Raw genomic sequence first — 13,291 nt, forward strand, 5'->3', positions numbered from 1 at the left:
ACCTGCACTCTGGTCTCTTCCATCCAGCTCCCTCTACCAGTGTACTCCTCACGTCTCCCTTTGTTCCTCAAGAGCACTTGGAGAGGAGCTGATCTTCTGGGGCTCAGCAGGGTGAACGGAGCTGGGGACGGGGCTGGAGCCCGGGGGTTCTGGGAGCGGCTGAGGGACCTGGGGCTCTTCAGCCTGGAGAAAAGGAGGCTGAGGGGAGACCTCGTCACTGTCGGCAGCTCCTGGAAGGGAGGTTGTAGCAAGGTGGGTGATGTGATAAGATGACAGGAAATGGCCTCAGGTTGCACCAGGAGAGGTTTGGATTGGATATTAGGAAAAATTTCTTTCCTGACAAAGTGGTGAAGCCCTGGCAGAGGCTGCCCAGGGCAGTGGTAGACTTTTTATCCCTGCAGGTGCTCAAAAACCATGTAGAGGTGGCACTTTGGGCCATGGTTTAGCAGCACAGTGGGGTTGGGCTGATGGTGGGACTGGATGAGCTGAGAGGGCTTTTCCAACCTTTATGATTCTATGAAAGATGCCATCATTAGCAAAGAGAAAAGTGAGTGTGAGGCGTGGTCGGGCCGTGCTGCTTGCGCATCGGGGGATGTAAAATATGGAAAGTCCCTGATGTTGTTAGAGAAGAAGCGCACAGGATTTGCTCTGGGCCAAGTTGAGCTGATGCAGCTCGTTCTTTCCGGATCAGGCTGTTTATATTCTGTGCCTTTTCCCTACACCATTCTTTCTCTTTTTTTACCCCTAAACTACTGACTGTAATCGTTTAAAACGCAGGCTTTACGTGTGAATGGTTCTTTTTGAGAAGTGGAACTTTCCATCCTGCTTTTTTTTCAGCTACATATGGAGAGCACGGCAGGGAGGGAGACGGCTGGCGGATAACCTCGTGCTGTGGCCAGGGGAATTCTGGCACAGCTACATTTTGCCATCTTCCTTACACATGAAGATCCTTAAGCTCAATGTAAGTTAATCCTCTCAACTAAACCACAGAGCAGTTGTCCTGAGGGCAGGGAAGGCAGGAGTCATTGTAGAGATATTTTGTAGTATCTTTCCTAGACCTTAAACACCAACCAGGGAAGGGATTGTGCTCCTGTGCTCAGCACGGATGAGGCCACACCTCAAATCCTGGGCTCAGTTTTGGGCCCCTCACTCCAAGAAGGACATTGAGGGGTTGGAGCGCATCCAGAGAAGGGAACGGAGCTGGGGAAGGGGCTGGAGAACAGGGGTCTGAGAGGCGGATGAGGCCCTGGGGGTGTTTAGCCTGGAGAAAAGGGGCTGAGGGGAGACCTCATCACTGTCTGCAACTGCCTGAAAGGAGAGTGTGGGGAGGTGGGTGCTGAGCTCTGCTCCCAAGGGACAGGCGATGGGATGAGAGGAAATGGCCTCAAGTTGTGCCAGGGCAGGGTCAGATCGTACTTCAGGAAGGATTTCTTCATGGAAAGGGCTCTCAGGCCCTGGCAGAGGCTGTGCAGGAGGTGGTGGAGTCCCCATCCTGGAGGGGTTTCACAGACGGGTGGGTGAGGTGCTCAGGGATCCGGGTTAGTAGTGGACAGGGACGGCTGGACTCGATGATCTCAAAGGTCTTTTCCAATCAAGCCATTCAATGATTCTATGATATTATCCTTCTCTTCTATGTTCTCAGTGATGATTTCAACCACTGGTTCACTGCTGTCTATGAGAGTGAGAAACAGGGTGGGTATGTGTATGTGGGAGGAATCTCTTGTCCCAAATCCTGTTTTTTTGTGTTTTTTTTTTTTCTGGGACAGACTTAAATATTACACCGCTGTGGGTGTGAACGTGCAATGCTTTGAAGCAATGGTTTTCTGGTGCAGCAAGGAACTGCTTGGCTCTCTGTCATGGCTTTGCCTGGGACACAAGTTGTTTTCTTCATAAGTAGCTTCTACAAGGCTGTGTTTTGGACCTGTGACCAAAACGTGTGGATGGCACAGGGATGGTGTAGCTGGTGCTGAGCAGCGCTAGCACAGTGTTGAGGTCTTTTCTGCTCCTCATGCTGCCCCGCCAGGCTGGGGTTGTGCAAGAAGCTGGGAGGGGACACGGCTGGGACAGCTGATCCCCACTGACCTGGGGGATATCCCACACCATGCGATGCTGCGCTCGGCGGTAAAAGCTGGGGGACGGAGGAGGAAGGAGGTTTCAGAGTTACGGTGTCTACTTCCCAAGTCACTGTGAGTTGTGATGGAACCCTCCTTTCCTGAGTATGGCTGCAATGAGAAGTAGTGAATGAATTCCTTGCTTTGCTTGGCTTGCACCTGCGGCTTTGGCTTTACCTGTTCAACCTGTGAGGTTCTGCTCTTTGACTGCTGATTCTCCTCCCCATCCCGCTGCGTGGGGCTGAGATGCCCGCGGGGTTGCCCCACCACCCTCTCCCCTCATGCTGAAGTGAAGGCACGGAGCTCGGAACTCAACATCCTGCCCAGCGAAGTAATTCTGCGTCAGAATTCATGACTAATTCTTCCAGGCTCGGAGAAGCCCAACCCCACGGGAAGCCAAGCGTTTCTGCGTGGCACCGTATTCTTCTGTGGAACCAAACCTGGTGGTTTGTGTCCGGCGCCCTGGGAGAGAGCCATGAATCAATCGTAAAAAAAAAAATGGGCAGTTGGGCTTCGTGGGCTCTACCGGCTTCTGAACAAGCAATCGCACCGCTGACGTGGAAGGTAACAGGAGAAAGGAGTCTGTTCAACGTGACCCCCCTGCCAGCAGCAGCTGACGCTGTGCCAAGAGTAACCCTAGAAATTCTTTGTAGAACAAGCGCGTTGACTCATGTTCTGCTGAGAAACTCAAGGAAAGCAACCCTAGACTTTGCTAATCTCTGAATTTTGATTAGCACTGGAGTTGGAGCTGGCCTGAGGAAGCTGCGATTGCAAAAGAAATGCTGGATAGATGTAGCAGCCGAGGTGAGAGATGCTGGAATGCAGAGGATTTGGCTCTGAGTGTGGCAGGGTGGGCCACCAGAGTACAAAGTTGGCATTGTGGGTGGGGAAGGCTCTGACCATGGCACCTCGTGGCCATGAAAGACCAAAAGCAACAGCTTAAGCTCAGGCTGAGAGATGTGGATAAACCTTTCGTGGCTCAAATGAGGAGAGCAGTGATTTCATCCCCAGCGTGGGGAGCAGGGGGAGTACCCCACCTCCAGACCTGCAGGACAAAGCCTGCTCTCTCAGGCCAGTTTGCAACCATCAGACCCGATTTGTGAAGTGCTGGCATACAGCAACCTTGGTGGAATCTCAAATTCCTCTGGGATGAAAGTTATAATGGTTGTTAATAGCACCAGAGAGTCACTTTGTAGACTAAAATAACGCCTGCTGAGGGGCAGGAGCTCTCTCTGCCAAGGCCTGGACACAGCGAAGTCTCTGAGCTCTTAACCTCCAGCTGCGATAATTGCATTTTCACTGGGAAAGAGTTTGGAGCTTAAATGTTTTAAGGAGAACTTGTGATAGGTGAACACAATTCCCATTTTGCTGTAGTCCCTAATTTCCTGTTTGCAAATGTCCGGCAGAGAATTCCAGTCCTTGAACCACTGAGAAAGAAGAGGAAAGGTTCTGACCCCGGCACCAATCAGGGAAGGGGATCTGAGCCAGCGATGTGACGGTGTGCTGGATGATGAAGGGGTCGCTGATGCCCTCCAGCCACCAGCACCCTGCCCAGATCCCGCTGTCAGCCCCCACCTCCCTCCCGCAGCCAGGAAACACCCCATTAAGGTTTCCCCACTAAATCCTTACTTCCCTGCAAAGCTGCTGGAACCTCATCTCCCGAGGCAGTTCTTTGTCCTGGTGGGAATGTCGTGTTCTAACAGGGTTTCTCTTGGCTTATTAATTAACTTCCCCCCACCCCTGGGAACACCTGGCCACTCCCTCTGTCCTCCCCTATCCTGGCCATTTATAACAGCCATGGGATGCTGAAAATAAAGCCGTATTCTCCAAGAGCTGGAGGAGCCCGTAGATAAAGGAGCATTGGAGTCGATTTGCGAAGGAGATATCTCCTGGTTCACAGCATGAAAAGCCCTGGGTGCACTGCAAGGTAAAGGGAGAGGGAGGTGAGGGCTGTGGGTGCAGAATTCAACGGGGTTTTTGGGCAGGTCTGACTCAGGTAATCCCTGTAAACTGTTCTTAACCTGGAGAATTAGTTACAGTTTGCTCCAGGGTAGAGATTAATTTTGCCATGAATGCTTCTTTCCTGTATTTCAGGTCTCTTAATTTGGCAGAACCTCGTTAGGTCGACACGGAGGTCTGTTGTTTTCAGCTTAAGCCAAATGAACAAGAAGGTTGTCCCAAGCCTTAAAGCATCCCTAGTGGCACCTCCAAGCGCCACCTAAGAAAGTTTTCTGCATTTTCTTCCCGGCTGGGAGATGGCACGGCACAGGGTGGAAAGGCGAGTGGAACCCCTGGCACCAGCCCTACTGACTGCTCCCGTTTGGCTGCTTAGGAGAGTTTTGTGTCTTAGCAATCAGCTGAGATGTCACAGTCGTCTTGTTTGAAAGCAAGGCAGAACAAGTCCATTACGGGTGCTGTTGGGTTATTGATCGGTTTTCTGTATTGAAAAATCTCAGTTACATTGAAAAAAAATTAGGTCTGTGTTTCTTTGAGATCCTAATCTTCTGGAGTGATGTGATTGCAGGAGCCACTGGGATTTCTTACCAAGGAAATCCTTGTACCCCTCAGAACCTTGTTTTCTAGTGCTTGGTGGTTGCTGAGAAGAGATTCAAGTGGGACCAGCTGGGAGGGAGGGGATTGTCCCCTCTGCTCCTCTTGGTGAGACCCACCTGGAGCCCTGGGTCCAGTTCTGGAGTCCTCAGCACAGGGAGGACACGGAACTGTTGGAGTGAGTCCAGAGGAGGCCACGGAGATGATCCGAGGGCTGGAGAACCTCTGCTCTGAGGACAGGCTGAGAGAGTTGGGGTTCTTCAGCCTGGAGAGGAGAAGGCTGTGGGGAGACCTTAGAGCAGCTTCCAGTGCTGAAAGGGGCTCCAGGAAAGCTGGGGAGGGGCTCTGGATCAGGGAGGGCAGCAGTGGGTTGAGGGGAACGGTTTTAAGCTGAAAGAGGGGAGATTGAGCTGAGATCTTAGGGAGAAATGTTTTCTGTGAGGGTGGGGAGGCCCTGGCCCAGGGTGCCCAGAGCAGTGGTGGCTGCCCCATCCCTGGAGGGGTTCCAGGCCAGGTTGGATGGGGCTCGGAGCCCCTGATCCAGAGGGAGGTGTCCCTGCCCATGGCAGGAGTGGGACTGGATGGGCTTTGAGGTCCCTTCCAAACCAAATCGTTCCATGATTCTATCGTACAGGAAGGTGGTGGAGTCCCCATCCCTGGAGGGGTTTCATGACGGGTGGATGAGGTGCTCAGGGATCAGATCTGGTAGTGGACGGGGATGGTTGGACTCTATGATCTCAAAGGTCTTTTCCAATCGAGCCAGTCTATGATTCCGTGAAAGTGCAGTTTCTGTCTGTGCTGCCTCCTGTGCTGGAGCTGTTGGCACAGCCGGGGCAGCACAGAGACGTCAAACTGTGCTCCTGGTCACCTGAGTTCCTAAGAGCAACATGCAAAGTTTGTGGTTTGCCTTCAGGGAAGGACTATCTGATAAAAATCCACTCCAACTCTGTTTTCTTTCCAGGCACATCAAATGTCTCATCATTTTCAACCTTTGCCTGGGACTCCTCTTCCTGTCGGGATTCTTCCACATAAAGAATAAAACTTACATGTAAGTGGAGCAGAAGCATGGTTGCCCGACTTCACCTGCCCAGGGCAGCAAGGGTCTGACCTGCGATGCTCGATTTAACTCTCCTGGGGTTTAGGCTGATATGTGAAGGATGGCAGCCCAAAGTTAGTTCCTAGGTCCATATCTGAGCAGAATCAGCTGTATGGAGCAAGGAAAAGGGGATTGAGCTGAAGGCTTTGGGTAAGTGAGGATTTGGAGCAGCAGAAAGCCATCCAATGTCTACGCCTAATGGATGGGGCTTGTTTGGGTTGGTGCTTTGCACCACCTGCCTGTGTGGTATCAGGAGAACCTGCTGGGGTTTGGCTTTTCCAGGTCTTGGAGATGGGGTACGGCACCAGAGAGGCAGTTTTCCCCATCTGTTGCCTTCCTGCAGAATCCTGAAGAGCCACGAGGAGCTGCCGGTAACTTCCACACCTTGCCACGCCAAGACTAATGTTATGTTCCTCAAGATCCACAAGACGGCCAGCAGCACCGTCCTGAACATCATGTTCAGGTTTGCAGAGAGGTACAACCTCACCGTTGCCCTCCCAGCTGACCAGCTTTTCCACCTCGGCTATCCAAAGACCTTCAAGGCCCACTTTGTGGAGGAATTTGAAGTCATAGGACAGAACTACAACATCATGTGCAACCACCTGCGGTTCAACCCCTCGGAGGTAATGAAAGAGCCATGACACCTGTAGAGAAACCTGGTCAAACAAGTAGTGCCTGTGGACTAACAACTTTTCTTCTTCCTCCCCACAAATAGGTACGAAAGGTGATGGCAGCGAACACCTTCTACTTCTCCATCCTGAGGAACCCCATTCCTCTGCTGGAGTCTTCCTACATCTACTACAAGAACAGTGTCCCTGCCTTCAGGCTCTCCAAGGACGTGAACGAATACTTGGCGTCACCTTTGAAGTATTACCATCAGGCGGATTACAAGCAAAACATCTATGCCAGGAATATCATGTGGTTTGATTTTGGCTACGATAACAATGCAGAGGACGACAAAAAGTACATCCAGGCGGTCCTGAAGGAGATTGAACAGAACTTCCACCTGATTTTGATAGCAGACTACTTCGATGAGTCCATGATCCTCTTGAAGCACACTTTGTGCTGGGATCTGGATGACGTGGTTTACTTTAAGCTCAACTCCAGAAGCCAGGACACTGTCCAGACCTTGACTCCAGAAAGCAAGGAGAGGATAAAAGCATGGTGCTCACTGGACTGGAAGCTCTACCTGCACTTCAACCAGAGCTTCTGGAGGAGAATTGAGGAGACCATAGGACTCAAACTGCTGGAGAAGGAGGTGAATCGCCTGCGAATGAGACAGAAGGAGCTCATGGAGATCTGTCTCTTGGAGCAGGAGGGAGTGGGGAGGAACCACATCAAGAACAAAGCTCTCCAGCCTTTCCAGTCAGGGGCTGCAAATATCCTTGGATACAACCTCAACCAAAACTTGGACAACAGGACTCTGAGAAACTGCCAGAGAATGGCTATGCCGGAGCTGCAGTACATGTCCTACCTTTACGCTGTTCAACATCCGCACAAGAAGAGGAAGCAGTTGGGCTTTCCTTTGCTCTGGACTAGTTTCTAGGAGAAGACACTACTCTCAACTCCCACCTAGGGCACGTGACAACCCACGGCAGTTTCCCACTGCTTTGCGTCACCAGCAGGTTGCTGATCCACAGGACACATGGGCACCAGTGGGAGGTTGGTGGGGAGGAGAGCTTTGTTTGGGGCCACTGAGCTGGTGGTGGGTCCCTTTCTGGCTCTGCGTTGGCTGGATCCTGCATGATGCCTTCTCCTGGTCCCGGGCAGGGGGACAGCCCACCGCTGCTGAGCACTGGGCACGCTTTCAGGTGCCTTAGACGTTCCTGCCTCTTAATCATTAATCATGGGCTTAATCTTTTTGTTTGCATTCTACGTTATTTAATAGCTGTCATTACGTCCAGGCTGGTCACAGCTCATAACTCCTGATTATTAGTGTTGAGGGTGAAAAAAGGGGAGGGGGAGGGAAATGAAGAGAAGAATGTGGTGTAGGGATGCAGCACCGGAAGGAATAGGAGAGATGTTGGGTTTCCCATCCAGCAGCATCCATGCCCACCATCGTGCAACCGCTGTACAATGTCTTGGCTGCTCTTCAGATGGGAGGTCCCGAGCATCACGCCCAAAGCTGGGTGCTGGCATCCGAGTGCTCCATCTCACATGGCGTGAGGTGTGGGGCCCTCTGCACCACTTGGGCCTGCTTGGTGCTCCCCTGGGAGGGCCCATTTCATGGTTTCACCCCTCAATCTTGGGCGAGGGCCCTTGGTCCCTGGGCACAGACGCTCTCCTGGGCTCAGCATCCCTGAAGACCTTTATCAGCAGAGGCTTCCTTAGCCACCTGTCTTGCTGTGTTTGCTAAAGTCTCCAACACCGGTTATAAGAGGAGTGGAAGAAGGCACGGCCGCTGCATGTTTAGGACATGATCTCAATAATTATATTGAAGGAAGTAAACCTCCGTGGGAGGTCCAGCTTTTCCTGTGTTAGTCCTGGGAAGGTTCATCAGAAGGACAACAGGACCAAGTCCAAGGACTTTAGCATCACCGCAGTTAGTCATAGAATCACAGAATCATTGAGGTGGGAAAAGCCCTCTCAGCTCATCCAGTCCAACCCCACCGTGCCTGCTGAACCGTGGCCCAAAGTGCCATCTCTACCTGCTTTTTGAACACCTTCAGGAATGGTGACTGTTAATGTTGTCCATCGCTGGTTACCAGTGTGCCCACTCCCCACTCATGGCAGTGGGGGATCCGAGGGCTGGAGCACCTCTGGGAGAGTTGGGGTTGTTCAGCCTGGAGAAGAGAAGGCTACAGGGAGACCTTAGAGCAGCTTCCAGTGCTGAAAGGGGCTCCAGGAAAGCTGGGGAGGGGCTCTGGATCAGGGAGGGCAGGGATGGGACAAGGGGAATGTTTTTGAGCTCAAAGAAGGGAGATCGAGCTGAGATCTCAGGCAGAAATGTTTTGCTGTGAGGGTGGGGAGGCCCTGGCCCAGGGTGCCCAGAGCAGTGGTGGCTGCCCCATCCCTGGAGGGGTTCCAGGCCAGGTTGGATGGGGCTTGGAGCCCCTGATCCAGTGGGAGGTGTCCCTGCCCATGGCAGGGGTGGCACTGGATGGGCTTTGAGGTCCCTTTTGACCCAAACCATTCCAAGATTCTTTGGTGTGACTGGGATGAAGGATCCAGGGTCTCTTGGCTTCAGCCTTGACTTGTGGGCTCTCATCTGGAGAAGGAAATCAGCACAGGGATTTTTCTCAGCGGTGTTTACACCTGGCAGGTAGGCGGGGAAGCCGGCTAAGGCAAGGGTTAACCTCCTGCAAAGCAACCTGTTCTCCACAACTCATGTGATGGAGAACAGTAGCAACACTGAGGTTAGCAGTACCTTCACAGTTTTCTGCTCCAGCAACCCCAGGTAAAATTAACAAGGTTTGGGAGGCATCCGGAACAAGCCGGGGCAGAGGAGACAGTGGCCACATATGTTCAGCCTGGGCAATCCCTGGAGGCTTTTCCTGGCCAATTCTGCAGCCAGAGCCTGGGCTTTCACCTTGGAGCTTCTGATCCGTGACTTTTGTCAAGCTCCCTTAGCTCCGCTGACGCTGGGGATGGATTAAAAGCACTAAAATGGTATCTTAGTGGCTGACCTGCGTGCAGGTGGCGATCTTGGCACCCTCCAGACCTGTTGCCTGGGGAGCTCACAACTGGGGTGGAGGTGGCTTGCAGCACCTGGATGGGGAGGCTTGGCCTCTCCCAGCCTGGGGAAGGAGGGAAACTGAGGCAGGAGATGCTAGCACCCTCCAGTGTGGCTCCCTTTGCATCGCCGAGGGGTCTGAGCAAGGTAGCGCGGTGGCCGTGGGGCCCCCAGCTCTGCCCAGGCTGATAAAGGCACCTTTGTGAGCCCCAGTGCTGCGCGAGCGCTGCCACTGCTGACTCAGGGCTTTTTCCCAGCCCCGTGACCCATTGTCGGGGGGACCCTGCCAGGGAGGGTGGCACCAGAACGGTGGGGGCCACGGGCTCTGCAGGAAGCCAGTGGCTGCGGGAGCCAGCGTTCCCCTGCGGTGGGGCGAGGGACGGAGCGGACATCCCAGCTGAGCAAGACCCGGTGAGTGCCTTTGCTTTCTCCCTGGGGTTTTTGGTCAGCAAAGTTGGTCACTCTGGTGGGATGCCCCTGTCCTCCTGCGGGGATGGACTCGGGGGCACGGACTGGGGGGGACAGCCTGGGGACAGCTGACCCTGGCAGCAGTCCTGCTGTCCCCAAAGGAAAGGCAGTTGGGGACGGCTGCCGCAGGGACAGCCCGGCCGGGGACGCCGTGGTTCATGTTGGGCACCCCAGGGCTTAACCCACAGCGAGGGGGAAAGGAGGAGCCGGCTGGGGCCACTGCGCTGGAGGCACCAGGAACGCAGGGTAAAATGCTCCCTGATCCCCTCGCAAGGAGCCGGGGTTGGTCCTGGGGTCTTGGGATGGGCTCTGCCCGCCAACACCCGCTTGGTGATGGGAGTGAGGAACCACAGGTCTTGTCTTGCTCATAGCTGGCCTCAATTTACCAGAAACCCTTTTTGAAGAGCATCTTGCCAATCAATTTAATTTAATTTAATTTAATCTCACGATAGCCCATGTCAGCCTCTTCAGTCGCCCCCAAAATCCCGTCCCGCCTTTGAGCGATGGGGACTTGCCATCACAGCAGCACATGTTCAACCTCTCTTGATGCTAAACCTGCCCTTCATCCTATGTTCCCGGGGGGTTCCTCAAATCCAAACCCACCAAGTGAAACCCCAAACCCTTCCACGGGCAGCCCGGCTCCCAGCCCACGCACTGCCTTACCTCCATCCACCCGTCAGAGTCGGGGCTGCGTCTTCTCCCCGCAGACGCCATGGGCTCCCGGCACTTCCCCGCCCGGACCGTGCTCTTTGAGAAGGAGTCCAACGGCGTCACGTACCGCGTGCCTGCCCTGATCTACCTGCCTTGCGTGGCCAAGCTGCTGGCTTTCGCGGAGGAGCGGCTGAGCGCTGATGATGCCCACGCCAACCTGCTGGTGCTGCGCCGCGGCACCGTCTACCGGAGCTACGTGGAGGTGGGACGGGGCTGCGCCCGCGGCTGGGGGGACACACCGGGATGGGGGGCATGCGGACAGCTGGGCGGTTTTCTTCCACTGCTTTTTCATGGCACAGCTGAGCTCCTGGAGGCACCTGCATGGGGAGGTGAGGGCGTTGGATGAAATGGGGTGGTCCTCACCCCTCTCCATCCTGCTCCGTGGGCAGTGGGAAGACATGCGTGTGCTGGAGACGGCGACGCTGCAGCACCACCGGTCGATGAACCCCTGCCCGCTCTACGATGAGTTCACCGGCACCCTCTTCCTTTTCTTCATCACGGTGCTGGGCAGGACACCTGAAGCCTACCAGATTGTCACCGGCCAAAACGTCACCCGCCTCTGCTGTGTCACCAGCACTGACCAGGGCCTGAGCTGGAGCAAGGCCACGGACCTGACTCAGCAGGTCATCGGCGGGGCCATCAAAGGTAACCCACCAGAGAGGGGCAAGGACGGGCGGACAGCCACCAGGAGGGGTTTGGCCTCCTGGAGCCACCCGTGGTGTAGCCAGTAGTGGTTTTGGTGTGGGAAGCCCACCAGCATCAAAGAGAAGAGGCAGAAAAAGACGCCGGGTGGAAGAGGAGGGGGGTGGAAAGAGTATCTGTATTGCCTGCACTGGGAAAAGGAGACGGGGAGGCCCTGCGGCTGTGGGTAGGAACACACGTGAGGGCAACCTGGCAGCACGGGGCTTTGCTGCTCTCCCACCCCAGCACTCTGCTTGTCTGGGCCGCGGGGGATGCTCTGGAGGCCCCTCCACGCCAGGCATGGCAGGGGCACCGTGGACGCTGGCTCTTCCCGTTATTTTTCCCTGGAAGGAGGGGAGGCCCTGGCCCAGGTTGCCCAGAGCAGTGGTGGCTGCCCCATACCCTGGAGGGGTTCCAGGCCAGCTTGGAGCCCCTGATCCAGTGGGAGGTGTCCATGGCAGAGGATGGGACTGGATGGGCTTTAAACTGCCTCCCAACCTGAACCTTCTGTGATTCCATGATCCCCTCTCTGCTCCCCAGACTGGGCGACGTTTGCGCTGGGCCCCGGGCACGGGATCCAGCTGCGTTCTGGCCGTCTGCTCGTACCCGCCTACAGCTACCACATCGACTGCAAGGAGTGCTTCGGGCAGCTCTGCAAGACCACCCCTCACTCCTTTGCCTTCTACAGCGATGACCACGGCCGGGGCTGGCGCTTCGGGGAGTTCATTCCCAACCTGCAGACGGGCGAGTGCCAGCTGGTCTCGGTGGATGAGGAGGATGGCTCCAACGTCCTCTACTGCAACGCCCGCAGCCCCTTGGGCTTCAGGGTCCAGGCACTGAGCACGGACGACGGGGCTGTCTTTCACGGGGGACAGCTGGTCCAGCGGCTGGTTGAGCCCCCTCATGGCTGTCACGGCAGCGTCATTGGCTTCCCCGCACCTCTTGTGTACGTCCCCACCAGCCCGCCGGACCCTGCGGTGCCACTCCGGGGCTCAGCTCACCGCCTGCTCCCTGGGGTGCTCCCAGCACCTCAGTCCCTGCCCGCCCGGCAGGCAGCGGGCGATGAGCTGCTCACCATGGCCACCAGCAGCCACCACAAGCCAGCGGAGCCCCAGGAGAGCTCTCTTACCCCACTGCACCTCAGCCAAGTGGGTGGTGACATCTTGGTCCAAGAGGACCCTATGGCAACTCCCAGTCCTGCTCCCTTCTTCCAAGCACCGACGTGGATCCTCTACTCCCACCCCACCAGCTCCATGTCACGGGTCAACATGGGGGTTCACCTGAGCACCTTCCCCAGAGATGTGGAGAGCTGGACTGAGCCCTGGGTCATCTATGAGGGCCCAAGCGCTTACTCGGACCTGGCTTACATGGAGCTGCCCTACAACGAGGCCTCCATCGCTGGTGGCACGGCCATCGCTTTCGCCTGCCTCTACGAGAATGGGACACGGTCACCCTATGAGCAGATCTCTTTTAGTATGTTCACGCTGCACGATGTGCTCCAGAACATCCCCCTGACAGCTTCTACTCCGCAGAAGAACAGCTGTCCTCGATGCCCCAGAAAGCAGGGGCGAAGGCGCTGCCTGGTCTCCTAGTGCCCTCCCAGATGGGCTCATCCACGTTGGACCCCGACCCGCAGCCCGATGTCTCAAGGATGCTCACAGCCCAACGTCCTGCCATCGGCCAGCACGGCCACATCACACAGCAGGAAGACACTACCATCTCCAAACGGTTTTTTAACCTCATTCTTATTGCTGTTTTTTAATTATAGGGTTGGGTGGGCATGGAGGTTTGTGCCACCAGCGCAGCCCCAGACTCCTTCGGGAGCGCAAACACAGACCGGAGGGGCAGCAGTAGCAGTGCGGGCGAGAAGGCAGCTGGGGGCTGCCGCGCGTGTCACCGCAGGGGGACAGGATGCTCCGGTTGTGCCCTGTCTCGTCCCACCACTCTGCTCCAAGGGGGTTTCCTTCCATGGTCATAAATATTGATGGTCTTTTTTAATTG

General features: G+C 55.4%; 2 protein-coding genes across 8 annotated transcripts in view; both read left to right on the plus strand.

Moving 5' to 3' along the window:
- GAL3ST2 (galactose-3-O-sulfotransferase 2) overlaps positions 1 to 7,626 on the plus strand; it is an 11,757-nt gene extending 4,131 nt beyond the window's left edge. Inside the window, exons 2-7 of one of the 4 annotated variants that reach the window (XM_054075001.1) lie at positions 838 to 961; positions 1,767 to 4,038; positions 4,206 to 4,389; positions 5,623 to 5,709; positions 6,101 to 6,380; positions 6,473 to 7,625. In XM_054075001.1, coding sequence (XP_053930976.1) covers positions 4,367 to 4,389; positions 5,623 to 5,709; positions 6,101 to 6,380; positions 6,473 to 7,303 — 1,221 coding nt within the window. In that variant the 5' untranslated portion in view covers positions 838 to 961; positions 1,767 to 4,038; positions 4,206 to 4,366 and the 3' untranslated portion in view covers positions 7,304 to 7,625. Of the gene's footprint in view, positions 1 to 837; positions 962 to 1,766; positions 4,039 to 4,205; positions 4,390 to 5,355; positions 5,710 to 6,100; positions 6,381 to 6,472 lie in introns of those variants that run through there. The other 3 variants (XM_009567721.2, XM_054075003.1, XM_054075000.1) reach the window with 3 other exon arrangements.
- A 1,012-nt stretch (positions 7,627 to 8,638) lies between these two features.
- Positions 8,639 to 13,286, plus strand: NEU4 (neuraminidase 4). Of its 4 annotated transcripts, none has more exons than XM_054074995.1 (4): positions 8,639 to 9,841; positions 10,533 to 10,811; positions 10,999 to 11,254; positions 11,831 to 13,286. In XM_054074995.1, the coding sequence occupies exons 2-4, from the start codon at positions 10,611 to 10,613 to the stop codon at positions 12,880 to 12,882; spliced, it is 1,509 nt and encodes a 502-aa protein (XP_053930970.1). In that variant the 5' UTR covers positions 8,639 to 9,841; positions 10,533 to 10,610; the 3' UTR covers positions 12,883 to 13,286. The 4 variants fall into 4 exon arrangements, with proteins under 4 accessions (XP_053930970.1, XP_053930971.1, XP_053930972.1 ...); XM_054074996.1 differs by having other exon boundaries at positions 10,579 to 10,811; XM_054074997.1 differs by having other exon boundaries at positions 10,606 to 10,811.
- Positions 13,287 to 13,291: the final 5 nt, after the last annotated feature.

This window comes from Cuculus canorus, chromosome 9, assembly GCF_017976375.1.
Source record: "Cuculus canorus isolate bCucCan1 chromosome 9, bCucCan1.pri, whole genome shotgun sequence".
NCBI classification, from domain to species: domain Eukaryota; kingdom Metazoa; phylum Chordata; class Aves; order Cuculiformes; family Cuculidae; genus Cuculus; species Cuculus canorus.

What these genes read in the sequence shown, in the direction of transcription:
- NEU4 (XM_054074995.1), top strand. Translation starts at nt 10,611, where the DNA reads ATGGGCTCCCGGCACTTCCCCGCCCGGACCGTGCTCTTTGAGAAGGAG. An exon ending in TCTACCGGAGCTACGTGGAG is followed by an intron (nt 10,812 to 10,998) that starts GTGGGACGGGGC and finishes CTCCGTGGGCAG; the next exon opens with TGGGAAGACATGCGTGTGCT. An exon ending in CATCGGCGGGGCCATCAAAG is followed by an intron (nt 11,255 to 11,830) that starts GTAACCCACCAG and finishes TCTGCTCCCCAG; the next exon opens with ACTGGGCGACGTTTGCGCTG.